Source organism: Protomyctophum parallelum, assembly GCF_964188405.1.
Source record: "Protomyctophum parallelum genome assembly, chromosome: 7".
NCBI classification, from domain to species: domain Eukaryota; kingdom Metazoa; phylum Chordata; class Actinopteri; order Myctophiformes; family Myctophidae; genus Protomyctophum; species Protomyctophum parallelum.
In genome coordinates, this window is record NC_139705.1 from 30062276 (window position 1) to 30089640 (window position 27365).

The window sequence follows — 27365 nt, forward strand, 5'->3', positions numbered from 1 at the left end:
AATATTGGGCTAATATAGGCTACCAATAAACAACCAGCTCATATACCCACCAAATAAAACTTTGGTTTAGTCTTAAGGGGTGTGTTTTTTTCACCCACTGTGTAATATAATGAATGGACGGTAGGTGGCAGTAGTACAGAGGCCAGAGAAACTATAAGACAAACGCACATGGAATGGGAAATGGAGGGGGGGAAATGGAAATGGTAGGGTTTTCATTTTTGGTATTTGACTTTGCTACTGATGATTGTACGCAACAACAACTATTGCATTGTGTGTTTGAGCTGACAGGCCCTTTTTTATGTCAATCAATCAAGTCATCTCAGGTCATCTCAAGCGGCAGATGCAAAAATAGTTTTTTATATTAAAATTATATATATTTGTAGGGCCATGTCATGTGCTCTACCTGCAAAGCCTTTGTGATCTATAACTTTTGGGCACCGCTTAACGTCAGCGCCAAAAATGCTCCCCGACAGCATAATCGGAGCAAATACCCGGCAGTGTGTATGAGCCATAACGTGTTGACTACACTACACTACACTAATAAGGACACATAATAATAACTAATAACCCATCCGTTACTACATGTGGAGTCAACTCCCGCAATTTCCTTCTTCCCATAGTGCGCGGCAATGTAACTCTGGGATGAGCGGCCGTGAAGCGTATATATATAGTCACAACACCAACTTTGATGAGGCAGTATTGCTTTGTTTTCAAAATATACGTTTTTCTTAATTTCCTGAAAAATGTGTATTTTTAATTTCCTGAAAAATTAAAATATTTTGGATCATGAATATTGAATATTTAAATTGGAAACAGGCCAGTTGATGCACATTTCTTACTGACATGGATGAACATGGACATGGATGGTAACATTGTGGGATATAGGCCCACAATGGAAATAGGCTATCACACTAAATTAGATACACACACACACACAAGCTGAGCACACGAAAAGCACATTTGAGACCTTTAATGTTTCGTAAATACTATATGGAGTCACGCATTCTTTCATCCTACCTTTCTTTTTTTTTTTTTTTATCCCACGATTTTGTAACCCATTTTTCACCCCTGTGTCAATTATCTAATGTGATCCTGGGCTCTACACACCCTCCACCAACCTAGTCCCCATATATGAGGGACATGGGGAGAGCAACGGACTTGAACTCATGCTTCCTTCATGCCTGAGTGTCCAAGTTGCTCCTTTACACCTGACAGGGGGGAGTTTCCCTGGTTGGACGTAGCGCGTGGAAGGAACACGTTATTCCAACCAGTTCCTTTCCCCTCCATCAGGCGCCCCGGCTGGCCAGGGGGAGGCAGTTTAGTGACCAGGATTACTGCATGTTTTTTGTGAGGGTACCTACCCTCCTACCTTTCTATAAATAAATTCTCATATATAGCTTTGTTTTTGCACTAAGCTCTGCGTGCGATATTGAGATAACCGGGAAGCTAGAAGTGCATTATTAGGGGATAATAGCAGCATAGCAATGTGAAAAGTGTGAAATAATATTTTATATGCATCAAATATATACACATTTAATGTTGCTGGGTGTGATACACAACTCCCTATATGTCATACGTAAAAACAGACTTGTTTGGCACAACGGGGAAGTGCTAAGCTAAACCATCTGCCGTGGCTGGCATTGGTAATGGGTCTGGAACTTTTTTCTAAAACACTCTTGGTCCAGTGGTGTGCATTATTACTAAGGCTTGGCTCTACTGTCTTCTTTTCTTAATGAACCCATTTTAAACGTTGATCTAATATTGATCTGACCTAATTTCTTCTGTGTACTTTACTACTTTGTCAACTTTTTTTTATTAACTTAGGACTTTTATTAACTTAGGGCCGATTCTAAGTTTTTAATGCTGCTAACCAATAATACAGAATCCCTTCATAATTCGACAAGAGAATAACTTTCTCCCATTTTCATTTTCTCACTTTCTCAGAAAGGGCTAATACCCAACAGCTGGATTTCAAACAATGTTGCTCTTTTCAAGTGTTGACTCGATGGTAATGTAGATAGATAAATACCTTTATTGATGCCGCAGGGAAAGTTCAGGTGCCAGAGAGAGATAGCACGTAAAATTAAGTTTTAATCATACTGCAGGCCTAACTGAGAATTTAGAATGAGAGTGTGACTGAGATTCTAACAGAGTATGAGAAGAACAGTGAAATCCTTTGAGTTCATTCATTTATTAGTTTGTAACTGAGAACATACACCCGTACGAGTTAAATCAACAATCAGCAGTTTACCTTTGTGCAAGCGTGTCTCACACACACATGAGCACCATGCATGCACACACTCTCACAGACATCCACAAGCCAGGGCTTGTCTTTGGCCGGATGCATGTCTGCATGTTGGGGAAAGGCCCCTTGCTCCCAGGCAGTGATTGAGTAGAGATGGGGCCCTGCAGCAGGGGACGGGGTCTGGATGCCTGGCTGTCCTGAGCCCTCTGACTGATTGCTCAGAGGTGACTGGGTCACTGGACACACAGCAGACCCTGAGATCCTGTGCGTGCGTGCGTGCGTGCGTGCGTGCGTGCGTGCGTGCGTGCGTGCGTGCGTGCGTGCGTGCGTGCGTGCGTGCGCGCGTGCGTGCGTGCGTGCGTGCGTGTATTCAGTACAGTACGTGCTGTGTATATTATATATTTTTCGCTTTCTTGTAATTTCCTGCAGCCTCTGAATGCTGTATTTCTGTACCATTGGGTACATGATGATGTACTGCAAGCTAACGTTCCTTCTCCAGTCTTTCTGTGCTTCTGTCTTTTTGTTCTTCTCTGCGTCCTCTATGTTCGGCTCCTTCTCCTCCAGAGTCCACAGCTCTCACTGTCCACCTGTGTGCATTTGTGCGTGCGTGTGTGTGTGTGTGTGTGTGTGTGTGTGTGTGTGTGTGTGTGTGTGTGTGTGTGTGTGTGTGTGTGTGTGTGTGTGTGTGTGTGTGTGTGTGTGTGTGTGTGTGTGTGTGTGTGTGTGTGTGTGTGTGTAGGTCCTCCAGCAGGCTCTGAATGGGCAGCCGGGCACAGCCGCTCGGTACCTACAGCAGATGTACGTGGCCCAGCAGCAGCACCTCATGCTGCAGACGGCAGCACTGAACACCACTCAGCTCCACAGTCTGGGTACCATGCAGCAGGTTAGTCAAAATGTCCTACCATTGTGTAGCCTGAATTTTAATAGCGACCACAGTGCTAGGAATAGTGGGGGTAGCCATGTTTGTTGTTAGACGTCGTCGAGTGATGGTGCCGATGGCCAATCAGCTGCTGCGATCATATTTTCGATCCAGACTTTCACGCCCATAGACCAAGTCACCAGACCCGAATCACCAGAACATATACATTTTGTTTCTCGCGTGGCTAGCGATTCAGGGCTGGAGCCAGGCCCAAGAAATCCAAGGTGGCATGTCTGAATGACTGGAGAGTGAAAGACCTGTCGCTCTCACCCCAATAGTCAGCAAATTATTTGAGAAGCTTGCGAGAGAATACATGACATGTGCTCCATACTACCTGCAGCTAGACCTGTGGCAGTTTGCATACTGTCAAAACACACCGTCCTATTGCACATGGATGACAAGAAAGGGCAAGTACGTGCATATGTTGTTATGGATGGATACTAGACTTCCTGTCGAACCGACGCCAGGTGGTGACTGAGAATGGGCTTCATCACATGTGACACACCCTGACCCCCAGCACTGAAGCACCCCAAGAATGAGTGCCGAGCACTCTCCTCTACTCCCTGTATACGCTTGACTGCACAGCCACACGCGAGTGACTCAGTCCAACATCATATCATCCTGAAGTCTGAAGTCCTCAACGTTGACAAAACCAAGGAGCTGATCGTGGACTTGAGGAAGGAACGTGGAAAGAGCATGCGCCCATCTTCATCGACGGAGCTGCAGTGGAAAGGCTCAGCAAGTTCGAGGAGGAAGAGTTACAGACCCGTAAGGGTCCATTTGGACCCCTGGTGGTCCCCAGACCTGACGTTGAGAACCAGAGGGTTAGTTAAGACCACTGTTCCCCAAACAGTGGGTCTGGACCCATTTGTAGGTTGTGGACACGACTGTTTCCAGTCATATTATGAAGAAATAAACAAAGAAATCAAAGAAATTCTATAAACTAGAAAACATTATTTCAGAAGTAGTGAAAATAGCCGATCTACATGCTCATAACGTGGCGCAAAGCGACGCGCTGTGAGCTTGTAGATCTGCTATTTTCACTCGTTTGGGTCCCTGGGGCAAACGTCTAATCTAAAAAGATTGGGAACCAGTGAGTTATACAGTGTTTGTGTCTCTCTGTTTCCTAGGGAACCCTGGTGGCGAGACATCCAACATCCAACCAGAACACTTCTCCAGTCCAACAGACCACCGTGAGTTTGGATGCAGTCATGCATGCATACTGTGCCACTTCCCAATACCTACTCCCCGTAACGTATTATCCCATATTTAATGGTAAATGGTGGATTTATATAGCGCCTTTATCCAAGGCGCTTTACATGCACAGATTGTGCATTACATTCACCCATTCATACACCGATGGCGGTGGAAACCATGCAAGGCACCAACCAGCACATCAGGAGCAAGTAGGGGTTCAGTGTCTTGCTCAAGGACACTTTGACACTAACTCAACTCTGGGGGGGCCCGGGTTCGAACTGGCAACCTTGTGCCATCCAGCCACGTGGCTCGGCATGGTTAAATGCTTGATTCTGATTGGTTAATCTCTGAATTCAGTGGTGTGTTATTTCTGGATAAGCCTTCAGAGCACCTGCTGCGCAACCTGCGCTGCTTGACTGACTCATATGTATCCCCATCAACACACCTTCATTATCAGATCAACTTGACTGTTCCTGTGACGACGGCCGCCCAGCTCATCAGCAGATCACAGAGTGGCAGCTCTGCAGCCAATGGCGTACCTCACACAGCTGTGATCCTGAGGAACGCGTCGAACCACGTGCTTACGGCCAGCCAAGCCCAGATGTATCTACGGGCTCAGATGGTGAGAGCTTAGAGTTAGAAAGGATAGAGTCAGCAGCTACTGGCTTTAGCCTATACCAAATGATCAAATGATTAAATTAATGCATTCATTAAAGTACTTTTTGGCCAGAAAGGGATTTTTATACGTGTGGTGGTGGTGGTGGTGGGGGGCTCAGAGTGCTTCCACTAAGGAAAGTAGGCTTTCTAATGACACAACCCGCCTTTGTATTGGTGAGTAGTAAAAAGGTTATTTTTATTTATGCTAAAGACGAGAGGCTGGTCTGCATTTATGCAAGCCCCGGATAGCTCTAAATGCAACGGCATTAGAGCTATGGACCAGAGCTAGGGCCCGCCTGCAGTTCCAGCTCAGCGCTTCAATGCTGGCCAGCCTTTCTGGGCGCTTGGGCGAGAAAGTACAGTTACATTTGCACTCAATTCATGAATGTCCATCATCATTATCATCGATGTCGTCTTGTTGGTTTCTATATTCAGTCCATTTATCCCATTTTTCGATCAATAGATCCTCTCTTGTAATCTCAAGGAATTAGTTAGTTTCTCCATTGCAAATATCTCCTCCACAATGTCCAGACACTGCTCACAAACTGGAGGTTCTGCTTCGTACCATAGCCTTGTAATTGCCTTTTTTTACTAGCTGCCAATAGTACTTTGACCAGTCTTCTCTTTGTGTATTATACACATTGTTGTTCTACTGCGCTACAGAAAATGATCTGTTGCAGTTTAATTGGTTCATTGATTTTTGTTGTTTTGTGTTGTTTGTTTGTTTGTTTTTTATTCATTCTAGCTCTTCTTGACCCCAACTGCAACCAAAGAAGCCTGGACACAATCAACCACCCAGCAGCAGATCTCTGGAGCACAGGTGTGAGCTTGTAGATCTGCTATTTTCAATAGATTTTGTACACATTTTGAACTTGTGAAATGGCACATTCTGCACAATGAGTACTTTTACTTTTAGTACTTTAAGTACATTCTGATGCCGATACTTTTGCACTTTTACTCAAGTACAATTCCGTACTTTTACTTTAAATTGCAGTATTGGTACTTTTACTTAAGTAAAACAATTAAGTACTTTTTCCACCACTGGGTGCAGAACCTTTCTATGTGCAGGATACAGGGGCCAACTCCGTCTCCACCCACCACCACCACCACCACCTCCTCGTCCACCACAACACCCTGTGCTGCTGCGTCTGCTGTTCAGCTGCAGGGTCTGTGCCTAAAGCAGACATCCGGATGCAACCAATTCACCGTTGGGCCAGTTCCAGGGCAGGGGTCGCCTGGGCAGGGGAAAGTCTCGGAAGAAATGGAAGGTCCAGGACCGGATGTTGAAGCCCCGTCAGAAGGGCAGAAGCGAGAAGGGCAAGTGGAAGTGAGAAGACTGATGAGTGTCAGCCAATGTCTGACAACTCTCACCCAGCTTCCACTCATCAGCCCAGGTAAACTCTCACCTAGCACCCACTCATCAGCCCAGGTAAACACTCACCTAGCATCCACTCATCAGCCCAGGTAAACACTCACCTAGCATCCACTCATCAGCCCAGGTAAACACTCACCTAGCATCCACTCATCAGCCCAGGTAAACACTCACCTAGCATCCACTCATCAGCCCAGGTAAACACTCACCTAGCATCCACTCATCAGCCCAGGTAAACACTCACCTAGCATCCACTCATCAGCCCAGGTAAACACTCACCCAGCTTCCACTCATCAGCCCAGGTAAACACTCAGTCACCCAGCTTCCACTCATCAGCCCAGGTAAACTCTCACCTAGCATCCACCATAGAGTATTAAAAGGATAGAGACTGAACTGGCGCGAAGCTCCGCCCCCTCCGCTATTCATGTCAGTGGAAGTTGCTCAGTGGCGTTTTGAAGCAGCCGGAGGGACCGTCTATTTCCGCCTTTTCGGGAGCACCAAATTTTGGAGGTCAAATGCGGAAGTGCAACCGAGCGCTCAATGTTAAAGCCCAGCTGCACGGGGTTTCCTCGTCATGAATCCACGGGTCCGCCTGCAGTCCTTCCTCTTACCACTAGGTCCCAGCGCTTCAACATTGGAGTGCCTAGCTGGCATCCACTCATCAGCCCAGGTAAACTCTCACCTAGCATCCACTCATCAGCCCAGGTAAACTCTCACCTAGCATCAGCCCAGGTAACTCTCACCTAGCATCAGCCCAGGTAACTCTCACCTAGCATCAGCCCAGGTAACTCTCACCTAGCATCAGCCCAGGTAAACTCTCACCTAGCATCAGCCCAGGTAAAATCGTTCAGATCAAATGCTATTGAGCCACAATGCAATATTCTCTCCATATGCAGTTAAGAAGAGAGAGGTAAAATAGGGAAAAGATAATACAAAATAAACAAAGTGTTTAAAATAATAATCATGTGAATTGAGTAATATAAAAGGAACATATACTTGTCATCGTACATCATCAATGTAACATGTCGATTTGCTCAGACACGTAAATTCTCCATTCATTGTCAATGGGAATTTAATGTTTGTGTAGGACGAAAATAGCTGATTTGCTCGTCTAAAATATGACGTACATTCTCCATTCATTGTCAATGGCATTTAATGTTTGTGTTAGGACAAATCTACACTAATAGCTGAATATCGAAGGAGCTAGCGCCCCTCAAAAATATATATTTAAAGGCAACAGAGACGAGGCTTAGCACTTGTTCAGAAGTCTGGTAGTGTGGCTCCTGATACTCTAACAGCACTTGCCTGGCCGTTGGGTGATGAATGTCCTTGATGGCACTCTCAGCCTTGGCTACACATCACACATCATTTCTCATGTATTTCCTGGAGGGAGGGAAACTGTCATCCTACAGTGCGCTGAGCTGTCTGCACAACTCTCTGTAGTGCTTTGAGGTCGACGCCAGTGCAGTTCGCATACCAGGCGGTATTGCACTTGTTACGATGCTCCCTATGGTGCCGTTATAGCACACCCTGAGGATGCGGGGGCTCACCCTGAATTTCTTTGGATGAATTTCCGGAGGCAGTATAGACGTTGCTAAGCGTTTCTTTTTCACATGGTGTCCATTTAAGGTCAACGTAGATGTGTATTCCAAGAAGATGATGAAGTTGATGGCGATGCTTCGTTGTTCGTTTCAAAACAATTCCAAATGCTGCTGGAAGATAGTGTAATGCTGCTGGAAGCCAGGGTAACGAAGATTCAAATGATATGCTCATTCCTTTTTTTTTCAGTAGAAAACCACCTGTTAATCTGTCTCGCGGTGGGAACTTGCTTTGCGTTGCAATTCATCAGTTGAAAATGGAAGAGGAAGCACATACACTGTAAATGGTTTGCCTTGAAGGGATTTGTCCTCTTCCTGTCCTGGCCTGCTGCCTCAGATCTTACCGGAACCCAGAAACCCCTCCACTGTGGATGCTAATGGTGAGAAGTGCAGCCATGGCTGCAGCTGTGCAGCGTCCACAGCTGGGAGCTCTGACCCAGAGGTCTCCACATCCGAACAGCCCCTAATGAGCTACCAGATGGGGGTTGGGGGATGCTGTGCACTTTGTGCAGCACAACACACATCTCCCATGTCACATGTGCACAAAGAAAAGCCCATCCCCCATCTGAGGGCCCCCAAAATCAATACTGCAGCGAGTCGAGCTTCTGTTTCTGATTAAAATGCGGGAAAGAGGCTGCTCTTATGTGGGGAAATGAACCACAGGGGACATTGCCGTTATTATACCTTTGATTCCCTGACGCTTTAGAGGAGCTGTAAATCAAACCGGTCGTTTTGTTTATTTTAGCTGGTATAGATTCATCATGATAAGCTCAACATGCACATTATAATCTTATTAATAATAATGATTCCACTCAAGATCACATATCAGCGATGTACTGTAATGCAGTAGGCCTGTGGGGTAAATGGTCAGGGTTCAAGTCTATAGGGCTTGGGCTAAACCAACAAGGAACCTCTTAAGGCCTGTACACACTGGGAGCAATTATTTTGTGTGATACATTCACATTCTTTTAAACTGCTGTGAAAACCTGCAAAACAGTCAGTCAGTCAGTCAGTAAGTCTATTAATTCATATTAATTTAAACTGCTGTTTGTGTTAATTGACCATGCACACTGAGTCATACTCATCATGAATGAGGCATCACCAAAATACTAGATTTTACGTGAAATAATCGGAAGGCTTTTATTTGTGTCGCTCCTGATGTGTAATGACCTTTATAATGGTAGCAGCAGAACCAGCAGCTTCCGCTCCCAATGTATGAATGAATGGGAACCATTGTAAAGCACTCTGAGTGCTTAGAAAAGCGCTACAAAAATGCTATCCATTATTATTTCTAGATTGACATGATTCTGCAGTTATTTTCGGCCAGCAACACTGCCATACGACAATGTATATACTGTATTAGGCTTAATTCTGTGGAGACCGTTTTTGGGGGTGGAAGACTTTAACTTCTATCCAATCTATATATATTTGTCTATACAATTTCTCTTTATGGCCAAATTTGGTGCGTCACAGTCATCATACATGATATCATAGACTGGCACTGGCCGCAAGTACACACAAGTGTTTACGGTGCGACTTCTATAAGAGTCTGTGTGTGTGTGTGTGTGTGGCCGGTGTTTGTCTGCTATAAAGTGTATGTTTTTATATTTAACTTTATCGATCTGAAGCCCAATACATCATAGCTATGCCAGGCATAAATGACTGATAGTGATAGATGACACGGCTGATAGACGGCTGGCCAGGTGAAGTCCACATGAGATCCACATGAAGCCATGTTGTTCCCAATTAGATCTCCAGATCAATGCAGATGGATGAAGCGATTATGTATGGTTTTGTATCTAAAACAAACAAACAAAAAAGTATTGATTTCCTATTCAACAAGATATGATCTAGTAGTCTAATTGCTAAAGCCAGGAACAAGCCTGAACATGTTGGGAAATTCACCAATTTGTGATTTAAAAAAAATAATCACCTTACAAGCCTCTTATTGAAGAGGCTTCATCAACTTGTACTGTAGTATGAATCGGCCCGTAACGTATAACGGCGTGTGTGAGATATGAGAGAGAGAAAATAGAGTTATATACCATAATATAGCGAGAGAGAGAGAGAGAGAGAGAGAGAGAGAAAGTCACACTCGGAGGAGTGAGACTAATGCGGTGAAACGTTAGTCCATTATCTATTTTATCCCCTTTATTGTGACCTTGTTTATGGTGAGAAGACTACTTAGGCTTAATAAATCCCATTTTGGCGAACTGAAAGAGCTCTAGCACTGTGCACTAAACACTCAAACACCAACTTTATACACTTGATGCAGATCTAATATGTAGGCCATCACAATCAAAATGGTGCCGGTAGGCCAGTAGGGCTACCGTGACGTCAGCCTTGCATTCCCTATTGCAGATTACAGTTTTAACAAATCCCCCGCAGCAAAAACCACTGGCTAGGGATTGGAACCTCCAGGCTGAGTAGAAATACTTACGTTCATATCACCGCTTCCTATAGAACGAGGGAAACTGTTTATTCACCAGCTGACTCTTATACTTACCGACTCCCGAGAGGGGAGAGAGAGAGAAACCCTATCTTACTCACCTGTCGATAACCCTACAGCTAAAAACCACCTACCTGAGTAAATATACCTACCGTTGAAGTCTCAACTGCTCCACCTGCTGGAAGGAAGAAAACATGAACTGTATGATGATACCTGAAAAGGAAGAGAAGAAATATTATTATTTGTCCCAAAGAAAGCTGTGAATAAAACATTATAATTTTGCATTCTATCCTGTCTCCTGGGTTATGTGTACCAGTCGCCACACTATCTATAAATGCACCAAGTCTCTGTACGTACATCTGCAATCCACATAACTTGAGAACCGTGCGCCCCACCGATTTCAAATTTGACACACGCGTTCCGCACCAGCACAGGGAGTGCAGTGCCCGGTGTCGAGTCCATTGGATACACTGTTGTCCAGTACCAGCACAAAAGCCTCTGCCCGGGCTCTGGACCTGATCACCCTTATATCTCCATATATGGAGCTGGCCTGTTCTGACATCACAACACTTCATATTTGGGCATGTCTGCAGCCTGACACAGAACTCCATATATAGGAATAAAGCGACACAGAGAGACAGATACAGAAATCTCCATATACTGTATGGGACACAGACAGATGGGTGGAACGGGTACTCTGACACGGGTACAACGGGTATTTCATAGCCGGATGGGGCATGAATCTCCAACTTCCATCATTAGAGACTTGGTGCTCTACAGCCAGGTCTAGTCTAATGAAAATAAGGAAACTACATGAGTCACTTTGATTAGCCATAATTACTGACTAAGCTTTTATTTGTAACATTTTCACTATAGATATTTATCCTGTTTTTTGTTTTGTTTTTTTATTTAAATTTAAATTTTCATTTGCAAATCTATTGCACCCAGGCTACACTGTCCCAACATTACTGTATATAATTACTTGATATTGACATTTGACTGTTAATGATATCTTTCCTGACCTGTTGTTTCAGCATGTGCCCAAATCCAGATGCAACCGCAGCTTCAACAACATAAACAACACACCACTGGTAGCCAGCAGCAACATGCTCCACAGCAGAGCCAGCTCACACTCCTCCATACCCACACCCGGGCCCAGATGGTACAAACCCTGGCCATCCAGCCCCAAGTACAACCCCAAACCAGACAAGACCCTCCTCCAGTGTTGCCCAAGCCCCCTGTGCCCAGCCTACCAGCAGACATCTTTCATTCCATTGTTAGGCCTACATCTCAGGTACTCTCCCCCAGTGAGCCAGTGCCGGACCAGAACCCACATGGACCAGCATCTGACCGGTCCCAGCAAGCACAGTCCTGTGCTAAACCTGACCTCCAGAACCAGCTCACTGCAAAAAGCGCAGTAAGTAAGAGCTGCATTGCTTCTTATAGCGCAAGTTGAATTGGTGATGATGGTCCATAACATACTATATTAATAGTTTATAGCAACATTGCACAATTTTGTTCTTGGCTTTAAAGGAACACCTAAATGAATGTAGAGACATTATGATATTCAACAGTTTAAAAAAAAAAAAGGCAATTTCTTACCTTTTTGTATGTCATTGTAACACAGAACAACACCATCCCTGCTGCCCAGCAAATTATGCCACTTCATGTGCCAGCAAACTCTGACATGTTTGCTTACAAGACTGAAGGTAGGAACAACTGCAAAACTCAGAAAAATGTGCCCTGCTTTAGTTTGCTACAAACAGAGCAAATTATGTATGAGGTCACTTACACTATGAATAAATATTAGAGATGCACCGAATATTCGTCCGCAAAACATATTCGGCAGAAAATGGCTAAAAATGCATTTTCAGCCTATTCGGTTTCGGCCCGAATAGGCAGAAAATATATCACTGAATAGTCTATGCAATTAATGCATTCAAAAGAGCTGAATAAATGTTTTATGGACCCATAATAATGATTATTATTTAAGTTAAGTTTTGCCATAACCATTTATTTTGCCATAAATGAGGTAGCTTTAAGGTCCGGCCATGACAGCAATGGTAGGAAAAAAGATATATAATATTAATCATATTTCGGAATTTCCCTTTCGGTGCATCCCTAATAAATATCGATTAGCTTTTCTTTGGAATGTGTTTATTGTGTTAACTTTCATGTTATTATTTGTATCTGGTGTCCATTTGACACCTATTGCCTTCATCACACAGTAGATTGCTCTCTGCATTCATGCTCCCATAGACACGTCACAATGGACCCATAGACACGTCACAATGGACCCATAGACACGTCACAATGGACCCATAGACACGTCACAATGGACCCATAGACACGTCACAATGGACCCATAGACACGTCACAATGGACCCATAGACACGTCACAATGGACCCATAGACACGTCACAATGGCCGCATCCACTCCAGTTCTCCACTCAGGCGGAAGATCAAATCTGTCATACCCCAGCTAGTGTACATTGTCCTATACGGTACCCAGATCAAATCTGTCATACCCCAGCTAGTGTACATTGTCCTATACGGTACGCAGATCAAATCTGTCATACCCCAGCTAGTGTACATTGTCCTACACACCCCAGATCAAATCTGTCTTACCCCAGCTAGTGTACATTGTCCTATACGGTACGCAGATCAAATCTGTCATACCCCAGCTAGTGTACATTGTCCTATACGGTACGCAGATCAAATCTGTCATACCCCAGCTAGTGTACATTGTCCTATACGGTACCCGGATCAAATCTGTCATACCCCAGCTAGTGTACATTGTCCTATACGGTACGCAGATCAAATCTGTCATACCCCAGCTAGTGTACATTGTCCTATACGGTACCCAGATCAAATCTGTCATACCCCAGCTAGTGTACATTGTCCTATACGGTACGCAGATCAAATCTGTCATACCCCAGCTAGTGTACATTGTCCTACACACCCCAGATCAAATCTGTCATACCCCAGCTAGTGTACATTGTCCTATACGGTACGCAGATCAAATCTGTCATACCCCAGCTAGTGTACATTGTCCTATACGGTACGCAGATCAAATCTGTCATACCCCAGCTAGTGTACATTGTCCTATACGGTACCCGGATCAAATCTGTCATACCCCAGCTAGTGTACATTGTCCTATACGGTACGCAGATCAAATCTGTCATACCCCAGCTAGTGTACATTGTCCTATACGGTACGCAGATCAAATCTGTCATACCCCAGCTAGTGTACATTGTCCTATACGGTACCCAGATCAAATCTGTCATACCCCAGCTAGTGTACATTGTCCTATACGGTACGCAGATCAAATCTGTCATACCCCAGCTAGTGTACATTGTCCTATACGGTACGCAGATCAAATCTGTCATACCCCAGCTAGTGTACATTGTCCTATACGGTACCCAGATCAAATCTGTCATACCCCAGCTAGTGTACATTGTCCTATACGGTACCCAGATCAAATCTGTCATACCCCAGCTAGTGTACATTGTCCTACACACCCCAGATCAAATCTGTCATACCCCAGCTAGTGTACATTGTCCTATACGGTACCCAGATCAAATCTGTCATACCCCAGCTAGTGTACATTGTCCTACACACTATAAGATCATTACCATGTCCAGAGACATGCTTGGGAGTGGGACACAGCTGTGGTGTGTTTAGGAAGAAGTAATGGAAACTTTTGCCTTGTCTGTATAAGAGATGTAGCTGAGTCACATACACTTAAATATCCATGTTAACTGTATGAATAATAGAAGTAGGGTATAACTGGTCAAAAGAGGCTAACTGCACCGATCTGCATGAAACTTTGCACACACACTCCCTAAAGCAGTGGTTCCCAAACGTTTTCATGTCAAGGACCCCCAAATTGACACTAATTAGCCTGCAGACCCCCATTTGAAAAGATATGCCAGGGACCCCCACAAGATAATTTTTTTTACGGCTCTAGCAGTGATTTTCAACCCGTTTAATTTCAAGGACCCCCGTTTGAGAAGAAAAGGGTCCCGCACACTGTCTTCACTTATAGAGCAGCAGGGATACCTGATGAAGGTCGTTTAGACCGAAACGTTGTCATCTGAATAAAACTGCTGCTCTATTTGTATGTCTCTAAATGTTTTGATGATTTGAAAAAGGTGGACCCTCTTGTAAACAAGTGCTTTATTGGGTCGTCCACTCACAGTTAAAACAGTCTTTGTATTGAGTTGTGCTTGAAATATACTGTAATTCTGCAAACTGTTAAATAAATATAAATATTATTATAAATATTATATTTCAATATTTCAATCAATCAATGTTACAGTTAAACAATATAAACACCGTCCATGAGCACAACCGAGAGTAGAAGGAAGGAAATGCGAGGAGAGGAGACGGCCTCAGTTTTTCTTTTTTTACCCTAACCATTTGAGCCAATCAGGCCGCGAGTTAGTCCGCTGTGATTGGACCGTCCCCGGGCCAATGGCGGGGGGTGCTGGATTTCCCTATTCAATTTCACTTCCACAAGAAAGAAAGTAGTAGTCGTAGACAAGAAAGACAGTCAGACAGAGAGCGTACAAAGAAAGAGGATTATTACATGGGGCTGCGGGAGCAGGGCAGCAGCGGTGGCTCCTCCTGTAAACCACATGAGACAGAAAAGAGAAAGTTTGGATATGAATTGTGTGATTATTGGTGTCTTAACGGATGCGTGCGTTAGTTGTTGTTGGACACACTGCTGTGTTTTGGACTAGAACGCGTGGCGGCTGTGTGGTCATCACCCGGCGGAGGGAATAGAATGAAAGAGACCGTTGTCTGGTGCAGCAGCAGCAGCGGAGGAACAAAGGGCTGTGCAGCTTTTATTGTCCACGCGTGTGGATCATCACAGCCCACAGCTACTGTTTATTATTATTGACGCCTCGAGTCTTTTGGATTATCGTAAATAAAGTAAGACAACTGTTGAACAACCGCGTTGAACTTTGTGGATCTTTTGCATGCAAAAAGACAGTCGCACAGTTCATATTTAGCTCTGTGCAAATACAATCTCTAGCGGGCAGACAACGCAGACTCAGGGATTCGGTGGGATGATCTTTGATTGGTTTTTGATTTTTTTTTTAAATTTGATTTCACAGTATGTAGAATGAGAGTACATTTCAAACGAAAGCACAAGTCAATACAAATAAAACTGCTACTATGAGGACGAGACCGAAAAGCACTAGAGTTGTTTACATCAGGGTCCTCCATGTTCAATTCATCAGATAACATTTAAAGACGATCCCATGTTTTAGAATAGAATACAATACATGGTCGACTAAATGTTTTATGAATAATAAGTCGCCTGCTTCAGTTTAGCCACACAAGTTCCAATTCCATACCAGGATCTCGTAGTTTTAGGAGTCAACAACACAAATGCAGTGTTATAATGTAATGCGGCTCAACAAAGTCAACTAGTTGAACAAGTTATCTTGTTAATTGTGCCGTTTTAACAGCACAATTATTTGATTATTTTGGTAAAGTTCGTGTGTGTGTGTGTGTGTGTGTGTGGCAGGTGAGGAGGAGGCTGCAGGCTGCGGGCTGAATGTGAAGCGTCCAGGTGGCTCGGCTGAGGCTCCAGTCATGACCTCTGGGAATGGGAACAATGCACCCACGGTCACTGGCAGTGCCCCGCAGAATGGCGAGAGCAAGCCGCCCCCCCAGGCCATAGTGAAACCCCACATCCTCACTCATCTCATCGGGGGATTCGTTATCCAAGAAGGCGCCGAGCCATTCCCTGTGAGTATATACTGTACAACATACAAGCACTTCTGCTTCTGAGTTCAACAAACCATGATGTGCAACCCAGATTCGGCACAAACAAGGGACTAAATTAATTTTGTTCCTATGCCACCAAAATGTGGAACGCCCTACCACCAACAGTCATTAATTAAGACATGCGAATCCCTTGACTCCTTCAAAACTGCTCTCAAAGGGCACCTACGGATGGCTGCAATTCAAAACTGGCCCCCTTAAAATCCGAATCCCCCACCCACCCCTTTCCCCCCTCACTGTATATGTTTATTTTTTTCCTTTTTACCTCTATGATAATTTCCTGTTTTTGGCTATATAGAAGTGTATATTTGTATGTCTCTAAATGTTATGATGAATTGAAAATGGTGGACCCTCTTGTACAGTGTAATACTTTATGGAGTTGCCCACAGTTTTGTATTGAGTTGTGCTTGAAATGTACTGTAATTCTCCAAACTGTTAATAAATACTTCAATCAATCATTGTGTACATGCACATGTCTCTGATAACAAGAGTTACATTTTGGTGTGTGTTAGGTGCGTAGGCCTTTCACGTAGCAAGGAATGTAATTAGAAAATAGGAGAGTGATAGGTGTATCAGGTGGGATATTGACACATGGCACCTTTTGATGACCTGCTAAGATTGTTTTGTCTCTTTTGTCTACTCAAGAGCATCAGACAGCCTAACAGTGGTAGGCTGAGAGGCTAGATCAGGTATTTGATTTCGACATCAATCAGTTGCAGTACCATACATTTTGGGTGACTATATTTTTCTGTGAAATATTAATAATCCATATTTTTATTTGTTATACACGTTTTGTGCTATATGGGCCACTAGAGGTAGCAGAACTACCTCTTATCTTATATTCTGTGGAGACGTTTGAAGTGACATTTTTGTGAGTGTATGTTTAAAAGTGGAATTGAGAGATAATGATTCCATAAGCAGAACAAAGCTGCCATTATTTTATGTCTTCCAAGAGTCTCCTCCTGTCTCTTGAGTACCCTCACTCCCTCTTCTCAAAGATATGAATGAATTACCACAACACTGGCCATGTGGTGGAAGCCATTTACAGAAACCAGAGGCACCATTATGTATGACAAAACAAACACACAGATCACATTAAGTGAGTTGCTTTAATTGAAGCAAAGACATTTCTTTGATTTGTTTGTTTGTTTCGATTCACAGCTCTCAAGTCATAACCCTCTTTGCCTTCCATTTCGCTGTACTCAGGTGGAACGTCCCTCATTCTCCATTGAAAGCCTCAGGAAGCATAAGCATTATTCGGAGAGGCACAATCACAATTCAGAGATGGAGGATCTCTCGTCACAAGGTACAGTAAAGACCGTGGCTCATAGTGACGCTGAACGAGGCACTTTCCTATTTCTACATTTACCTTTTACAATGTATTCGTCGATGTTCTTAAAATATGAAACAACCAATTGTGTATGGTTCCTTTAGTGCATTTCTTTCTGTTGTTTTCGCTTGGACTCTTCAGAGTTGAAGAAGCAGCAGGATGAGCCCATGCTAACCTGTGAGCTGTGTGGGAGAGTGGATTTTGCCTATATCTTCAAAGGGTCCAAGAGGTTCTGCTCCTCTGTCTGTGCTAAACGGTAAGGGAAGGCAAAGGGCTCATTATGGAAGAATGAAATAATTCTGCTATATCATATTGAATGGATGTTTTTAGTTATTGTTTGTTTTAGTTTTCTGGTTATTATTTAAAGTTTTCTTTACCATTCAGTTTCCCTAAATTACCACTAGGACTGTGTTAAGCACTTTGGTGCAGGTGGGATTCAATACAATATAATACTCATAGGAAGACATAAGAGAGTATTTGAAGCTGTGAGCAGTAATTAACCCAGTTCCACCCAGTTAGACCAAAACTTTATACATTTCATCAGACATCAGAATACCGAATAGGTATTCATCAGATCTTCCCGTCTGAAAATGTGCATGTCCCAAAAATAATGTAGTAAACTCTAAGGACAAATTTGCACCAAATATTGTATTTATTGATCTCTGGAATTCTGTCCAGAAGGTTCTAATCACTGGGCACCCCCAGAAAATATGCCAATGGTTAGCCTCCCGAGACCCACACTGTCTCCAGCATGTTGCCTCCCCATTCGAGAAATGCGCCTTCTGTTTCGCCGTAATGAAGAAACGGACATTTCCACCCAAATTCCCTCCATACATGTGAATTAGTACATTTCCATTGGAATTGACATATCTCAGACCACTCATCGTTTGGTTTAATGATGTTACCTTCTGTTTCCCACTTTTCTTTAATATATTTTGTATCATGTTTGTTTTTTCCATGAAGCCGTCATAAAAATCTGAAATAATACCTTTAGCTACATTGTTCCGGTATGCATCAATACACAATCTCACTATTGGATCACCGAAGTCTGTTTTATTTTTAATATTATGTTCAAAGTGATTGCGAATCTGTAAGTCTGATCTATCTAGATTAAATTCTCTCTTCAGTTTTTCAAAACTCTTAAAGTGGATAGAATGTTTTAATTCCTTTTGGAATCCATGATTTGAACCTACAATCTAATGTATTCGGTCTGAAACCTGGATCATACGCACACCACTGAAGTATTTGAATCTCATCATCACATTTTATAGACTATATTTAACAGTAATATAGCTAATATAGCTACCAATATTTATGATACCTGGATTTACCCACAGCATAATATTCATCTATCGATACATACAGACCGACAGACTGACTTTCTGTCTGTGAGCACAGCTTTCCTGTGCTCTCATTAGCTGTAATACGGACCTTCTCTGGGTGCAGTCACAACCCTGTTCATACTGTATCTCCAGTCGGTGATAGAGCCACATATCAAACCTGCTAGATATTCATAAACGCTTGGGAAGGCATCGCTGAGCGCTTTTATCACAGACGGATCTTCGAGCAGAGCCTTTCACACACAAAATCACAAAACTTTGGCGATTAAACCCTGATCTTGCATCAGATTGGAAGTTATCCAGCTGTGGCCTGGGGTACGTGTCATGTTGCTGCCTGGTCTGAGCTTGGATACCGATGGTAGTAACAACTAACAAAGAATTCTGCGTGATACTTTATCATATACCCATTGCCATATAATATTTTTATGCAATTTAAAGTTCTATGGCAAAGAAATGGTAGACTCGCTGGAATTGTGGGGAGGCTGCTGCATAGCCTTGTTGGTATGCACTATGCAGCTATTCGGTAAGCCACCAAAAGTCAATAGCAAGCTGTTTGAAAATATAATAATATGAGTATAATCTCATACTGTACATCATACTGGGCGGTTCCAATCTGACAATGATCCAGTCCTAGTGCATGGCGAACAGCGACCCTTTTTGCCAGGCCGCAGTTGTAAATAATAATTTGTTCTCGACTAGTTTTGCCTGGTTACATAAAGGTAAGCTTGCACTAATTGGCATGCTACTGCCGTTTAAACCCTAGGCCTGGTACTGATTTTCAACCATCTGTCCTTTTGTACCCTCATTAAGAGAACATAAAGGCTGTATATGTTATAAACCGCAATATCTACCACGTTGCACTTGAATTGCATTTTATGAAACCTGAAAGGCAGTTTGGAAAATCTCTTAAAAGTAACAAAGCACCTACTGATGGAACCAGGGTTAATACAACTATTCTCTGACCTTTTTTCCGCAGTTACAATGTGGGATGCTCGAAGCGAGTTAGTCTCTTCTCAAACCGCAGAACCGCAATGGAGAACCTGAAGAAACAGAGAACACTGAATGGCACGCACAGGAACTCTAGTTTTGAGTCTAAAAAGAAGGTGAGGCAGCAGTTGAGTGGTGTCGGGTTTGTTCATGCCAACATGATTCATTGTACAGTATGTTTCCTGACCTCCACCCAGGGGTAATGGCCCAACAAAAGCCATACTGTACCTCAGAGTCTTGCCATGACATTGTGTTTTGTGACAGTGTCTGATTTAAAGCTACAATCCATAAGTTGTATGCACGTTGTCTCACTCTCCCAACAGAGGAATAATGTCCAACCCAAAACCAGGGTTTATCAATCAAAATAACTCCCAAATTGTATCTTATATAAAGCTAATAATCTTCTCTGATATTATTTTTGCAAACTAAAACCTGTGCCTTACAGGTTCCTCCCAGCCACCAGAAACCTATTGTTGGTGCCGTGACCGCTGGCCACTTGGCCCACCCTGCGCAGGGCGAGTCGAGCCAGTGTTCGGACATGTCCAACTACGAGAGGCCGCTGTCCCCTCTGTCGACGGCGGCTGCTGCCCAGCGCAGCGTGCACCCGGCCAGAGGGACTGCTGAGCACTCTGAGCTGCCCCTGCTGTCGCACAGCTTCCTGGCATGTGACCCCGGCCAGTGGAACGTAGAGGATGTTTATGAGTTCATCTGCTCTTTGCCAGGTGGGCGCCACTTTAAGCTAAACGGTTTCAGGTTTTTATTTAGTTATTACCAGATTATTATTATTACTTTGTCACACACGTTACCACGGTGAAATTTGTTCTCCGCATTTGACCCATCTCGTGGAGTGGTGAGCTGCAGCTGCGCCCGGGAATCATTTGATTAGTTCATTTGACCCCCCAATCCAACCCATTGATGCTGTGTGCCAAGCAGGGAGGCATTGGGTCCCATTTCGAACCACGACCTCCCAGTTTCAGGGCAGACACTCTTAACCACAGGGCCACTGTCTGGTTAAACGTATAAAGGACAAAATGTGGAAACACAAAAATTGTTTTTCTGACACGACTCATTGTGCAATGCAGGTTGCCTAGAGATAGCCGAGGAGTTCCGCTCACAGGAGATCGATGGACAGGCTCTGCTGCTGCTGAAAGAAGACCACCTCATGGGGACCATGAACATCAAACTTGGCCCTGCTCTCAAGATCTTCGCCCAGATCAGCATGCTGAAAGATTCATAGCCACCCTGGCCTTTCCAGTACGCACTCACTCACTCACTCACTCACTCACTCACTCTTTAAGGCAGCTCCTCCAATCTGTCTGACCGGACGGAGATGTTCAGGACCTTTAGTAACGCCTTCTCTCATCTGGAATGTTGTAGAGGGGCCAGTTGAGAGGCCATAATTGAGTCTGACTTTTCTTCCAGATGGACATTATTCCTGTGGCCTATATTATTGACAACAAGCACTTCAACGTGCTTAACTTTTCCACTCCGTTAATGACTTTTACTTGACATCAGGAAAACCATTGGTAGTTAGCCTGCTTTGGTATAAACGTTCCAATAGATAATATATTTTTCTTTATAAAGTACTGGGTCTTGTCTGCACTGAGATGCTCGAGATCAGTTCATTCCCTAGTGCCGTTATCACTGAAGACCAATACAGCTTTTCTGGACGGCTGTGTAGTTTTCACATCACTGTGTTTTCCTATTGTGCTTTTACATCTGTGCCCTGATAGTGATGCTCAGATGTTGGAATGTTAATCAATAATGTTATTGCTTTTTTTAGTGTATTTTTTATTTTATTTTTTATTATGGACGTGTTTCAACAGTTTGGGATTAGAGAACACAAATACAACCGGAATAAACATTCAACTTGACTTATAAAAGGGGCAGCGTTCAGACAAAGTCACATTTGTGAATGTTTATAAAGTTTGTGGTTCCAAAGCTCTGCTCAGGTGCGATACCGTAGCCGGTATCATTTCATACATCGTCCAGTTGTAGAGCAGAACAAGCTCTCTGTTCTAAATCCACTGCTGAGAACACTGATGTCATTGTATGGAAGTGTTGTTAATAATTTACAAAATTTGAATAATCGTATCTCAAAACATACATCTGTCAAGTTTCAAGAAATAGAAAACATTTAGCAGTTAATATTTTAATAGTACTTGATTTTGATCCTGAAAGACCTCAACTTGACATAAAATGTAATGGCACCAATACGGCATACTACTGTTTTAAACATCGTTGTTGTTTTTGTTTTTTATATACAAGTGACCATTTTGTTATTTTAAATTATACTAATAATTACCAAATGCCTCCAGATTGTGACTATAACCCAAATCAAAGACGCATGGTGGCCATTGTAAAGAAATTGTGATTTCTTTGTGGGTGTATCACATGTGCCTTGCCTTCTCATAAAGAGAAATGCTATGGTAGAGTGCCAACTATAGTCTGTTCATTGTCAGTGGTACATTTGCATTGTGTTAGTGGTAATGTTTATGGAATTGTTTTGCAGGATACATTTTGTACTTAAAATAAATCCTTAGTGATTGTACACGTTCTCTGTGTAACACTATATTGTATTGTACGATTGTTGGTAACACTCCTGTAGCAGTGTTGAAATAGCAGTCTCCAAAGTGCTTTCAGATTACTATTAGTGAGTTGACAGAATCAACATGGCAGCCATTTTTAAACCTTTTGAAGGAAATGGGCCACATTGTCTAGGTCTATTAAACGTATTTTAGATTTTGGCTCTTTGTCAGACACATCAGACCAGGGCAAACTTTAAAATAATGAACACTACAGGAAACGACTAACCACTTAAATAGTGCATTTATTATGTAGCAGCTTTATCCAAAGCGCTTTACAATGCATGCATCACAGCAGAGGAAATTATGGGAAGGCCGGCCTGCTCATTGGGAGCTCTTAGGGGATCGGTATCTTGTCAAGAACAAAGTTAGGATTTTGTGCAACATGTTCAAAATGTTGGGACTACCTCTCCTAGTCTAAACAGATAACACCTCATGCCCCCCTTGCAATCTTTGGCGCAGCCCAGGGACGTGCAGAGCATGTTAAGAGGGCTGACATCCCGTAAGAGGGCACTTTTGGACAAAAATAGCAGATTTACAAGCTCTCAACGCTTCGCAGCTATCGGCTATTTTCGGGGCGCAACCCAGCACTATTTAGCTAGTGGAGATGCGGTGTACGACATTGGATTTCTAAACAAATTTGTTCAACGCAAAATAGTGTGTTCAAGTTCAGGAGACTTCGGAAGAAAAGCAATTCTCCTGAATGCTGTGGCGTGGCATTTGCATTTCTTTCACCATGTAGATTGTAGTAAACGCAATATTCGTGGTCTGGAAAGGGCAGTTGTTTTACAGACTGATAAAAGGGCAGGGGCTGAAGCCCCCTTTGATGTCTATGTGTACACGTCCCTGACGCAGCCCAAGGGGGGCCCCAGACCCTAGAAACCCTGGGAACGCTGCCTCACAGTGACCAGTGAGTGGCATATTGGTAAGGAGACACTGTACTGTACTGTATGTTCTGTTATAGTAGTTTTTATTTTGTCAAAAAGACATACTAGAGAAATATCTTGGCAACTTTATGACTACCTGGCTAATGAACTGATAAACTGAAACCACACCTTAAAGTCTATCTCCACCTGCCAATCAGTGGTAAAGATTAGTGGAGCTAATTTAGCTATTGTTTTGTTAACAGTAACCTTGGGTGATTCCAATCCATACTATATCCAGTTTATCCTTATTTGAAATATTATCTTCTGTACAAGAATCACTTTACTTCGTTATAGGAGTTTATTTCATTTAATCTTTTGTTACAAGTGATTTATACACAGTATTATGGTAGCAATGAACAGATACAAAATATATGAAATCTTTGAACATAATAGGCTTACGTCACGTGTTTCAACTTTGAGTAGCCAACTACTAGACTATCAAAGTAACATGTTGTGAAGTAAAGAAAAACAAACTAATAGGCTACACTACAATATTATGCTATAGTATAAATCCTTAATCAGACCCACAGTGCAATCTCTTCAACAACCAGTGCAGGCAACAAATTCACAGATCTCACATGAGTCTGCATTGACAGCCACTGATGCTGAAAAACACAAGCATGCACGCACGCGCGCACACACACACACACACACACACACACACACACACACACACACAGAAAATGCATATTAGTCACATGGTTTTGGTTGACATAATTATTATGGAACTCTCAATCTCAGACACAAATTACTTAATTAGTAGACTTTAATTGCTTCGTTCAAGTAATAAAATGGGTTTTTTTAGTGAGCAGTAATCAATCCACTTCTTGTAAGACACAGTGCCATTAGGAACACTAGTCCAAACACGTACAGCCAATTTAAATAGCTTTGTCCCCACTGGCTTAGTTTATATGACAGTATTTTCAAATTATTGTGAAAATATTTGAAATAATAGTATACATTTTGGGACACCAGGGTGAAAGTGGTTGAAAATAAACAGTGGTGGAAAAAGTACTCAATTGTTTTACTTAAGTAAAAGCACCAATACTGCAATTTAGAACTACTTACAAGTAAAAGTAAGGAATTGAAAATGTACTTGAGTAAAAGTACAAAAGTATTGGCATCAAAATGTACTCAGTACTGCAGAATGTCCCATTTCACAAGTTCAAAATGTGTACAAAATCTATTGAAAATAGCCGATCTACAAGCTCACAATGCGTCACATTGTGAGTAACTAGTAACTAAAGTTTTCAAACAATTGTAGTTAAGTAAAAGTAAAAATGTTGGCTCTGAGATGTAGTGTAAAAGTACTTTACCACTGAAAATAAATCCATATACATACCTAGTCTGTTCAGGGTCAGCCCTGCGTCTTCAGTCTGGCAGAGAGGTAGGAAGTCTGTTGGCAGAGCAGGGTTAGCACACACATCCAGAACCCCTTCCTTTATGGACCGGAGGTTCAGCTTCACTGCCTTCACTTTCATCAGAGCACCCAGTTCCTTCACCGACTCCAGGGAAAACTTGTACTCTCCATCCTATGAAGAAATTAGACACTCGTTAGCAGGGACGTGCACACATAGACATCAAAGGGGGCTTCAGCCCCTAAACTTGAACCCATCTGTAAAACAACTGCCCTTTCCAGACCACGAATGCAGCGTTTACTACATGGTGAAAGAAATGCAAATGCCACTCCTTTCCATGCCATGCCGGAAGGCAGCAGAATTGATTTATTTTCCCGAAGTCTCTTGAACTTGAACACAGTATTTTGCGTTGAACTGATTTGTTTCTAAATCCATGTTGTACGCCACATCTCCTCTAGCTAAAGAGTGCAGGGTTGCTTGGCTTGCGTCCCGAAAATAGCTCACAACGCATTGCAGCGTGACGCGTTTTGAGCTATATCGCTATTTTTTTCCTCAGCCCCTGCCTCTGTTTGTAACATTGTTATAGAAATAGTAAACATAATAAAGCAATCGGTGCTTAGAAATAACATGCAATTATATTTACGGTTTTTATTTTCATTATAAAAGACTGTTCTCTGAAAACAGAGTAGGCTATGTGGTGTTGACTACATTCACATTTTATAAACATGATGTGTAAATGAAGATGATGCATGACCCGAAGAAGTCTCAATGTCAGTAGGGCTCTCATGACATGAGACTAGATACATTCTGTGATTTTGGATATCGTAATATAAAAATATCAAAAATAGTCAATCTGCAAGCTTATCGATGTGCTATTTTTGCTATTTTCAAAAATCTTATAATCTAATATGATATTAGATATTTGGTCAAACATTTTGTGATACTGGACTCTGTCCATATCGTCCAGGCCTAAGTGAGTCTAATTTTTCAGGTTGTTGTATTCGAGTTAGTATATTCTACCATGATTTGTTTTTACAGGAATTTGTTTGTATGACAATTAAAGCATACAGAAAAACTCCACAGTACTCTAAAGGTCCCCACACACCGGTTTTTCTGATTTTTAGCTGCGTTTCTCCATCGGTTTTCCGAAAAACGCGCCCAGTGTCCAACCGCCTCTACTGTATACCGAAATGGCAAATACTGTAGGTTATGATACCTTTTATGTGAAGAGGCATGCATTGTTATGTACACAAAGGATATGCATAGGCAATAGGCATAAAACATGATAAAAAAACGCTTTTGAGAAAATATGGAACATGCGTATTCGTATAAGGATGCTGTAAAAACAATAATTTTTTGAGTGCATTCAAGTTTTATTTAACCACTTTCAACATGGCACCCCTATTTTGGGCATGGCATTATAGGCAGCAAAATTGTAAAAATGTAAAAAATATCTAAAATGTTTTAAAAAATGCAAAAAAATTCAGATCTACAAGGCAAGCTCACAAAGTGCAGTGATGCGATGCGTTGTGAACTTAAGTTATAGATCATATGAAAAGTATATAAAATAATGATTAAGTGGTAAAAAAGTTCTTACCGTGACTGTTACAGCACTTGACACTTGATACAAAGCAAAAAGTAACAGTGAAAGTGTGATGGCAGCCTTCATGTTGTTTTTCTGTGGCAGATGACTGACTTCTTCTTTTCTCTTGGAGCTACTTTGAGGTGTTGCACTTGGTTGTGCTTTGTACAAAGCACTCCTGAGTATTTATAAAGGGTTGGCAGATTTTTGACAGGCATTATAGGGTCAGTTAATAATGAACAAGGGTCATTTTTCAAGCCATAAAAGCACTGCTATCGGGTTGTGGAAAAATCAGGAAGTGAAATGAGGAATATTGATTGTTTTTTTACTAACATGAGTCTGACACAATGTACTAACTAGACTACAACACATGTTGTCAAAAAGATAATAGATATGACTGCTAACTACAAGTCTTTGTCTACTGATATCAACATACCACTAGTCTTGGGGGACAATGTACTGTGTCTGTATATAGTTGCAATAGTCCTGAAAGTAATGAATGTTAGCAGTGTCATTGTGCTACGTACTACCGCGTGTTAAATTACATCCTTTAAAGTCCCCCTCCATTCATTATTCTTTTCTACAATTAACCCCTCTTGGAGGCATGACTTTGATTACATGTGTGCAAACTTGCCACCTGATGATCCTGTACTTTCAGAAAATATGAGTCGCTTGTTTGTTGTCACCAATCCCACAAAGTTTTCATACTGGAACATGAAGCCACTTCAATATTTGATTGATTGATTGATTGATTGATTGATTGATTGATTATTATTACATGCCTATTTCAAGCATAAGTCTATAAAGACTTTTTGATGAAGGTATGTTTAAATCAGCACAACAACAACTGGAAATTCTGTTGGAGCACTCATCCCATGATAACATAGCGGTCGTTTAGGAAAGTATATACTTATATAAAATAGCTAAAATAGCCTCTGTGATGCATTGCATTGTGAGTTTGTAGATCTGCTATTATCGGCATTGTTAATAAATAAATAAATAAATAAGTCATTTGAAACTT

At 42.3% G+C, this 27365-nt stretch overlaps 1 protein-coding gene across 1 annotated transcript in view; it reads left to right on the forward strand.

The window, feature by feature from the left end:
- The window catches only part of LOC310862017 (polyhomeotic-like protein 2), a 28183-nt gene extending 5785 nt beyond the window's left edge, over positions 1-22398 (forward strand). The window contains exons 3-15 of the mRNA XM_083769753.1: positions 2985-3128; positions 4295-4357; positions 4819-4983; positions 5764-5838; positions 6070-6412; positions 11472-11854; positions 12065-12146; positions 15977-16200; positions 17443-17542; positions 17708-17822; positions 19883-20009; positions 20339-20615; positions 20976-22398. Of these exons, the coding sequence (XP_083625879.1) occupies positions 2985-3128; positions 4295-4357; positions 4819-4983; positions 5764-5838; positions 6070-6412; positions 11472-11854; positions 12065-12146; positions 15977-16200; positions 17443-17542; positions 17708-17822; positions 19883-20009; positions 20339-20615; positions 20976-21130 (2253 nt within the window). The 3' untranslated portion in view covers positions 21131-22398. The remainder of the gene's footprint in view (positions 1-2984; positions 3129-4294; positions 4358-4818; positions 4984-5763; positions 5839-6069; positions 6413-11471; positions 11855-12064; positions 12147-15976; positions 16201-17442; positions 17543-17707; positions 17823-19882; positions 20010-20338; positions 20616-20975) is intronic.
- The last annotated feature ends 4967 nt before the right edge of the window (positions 22399-27365 follow it).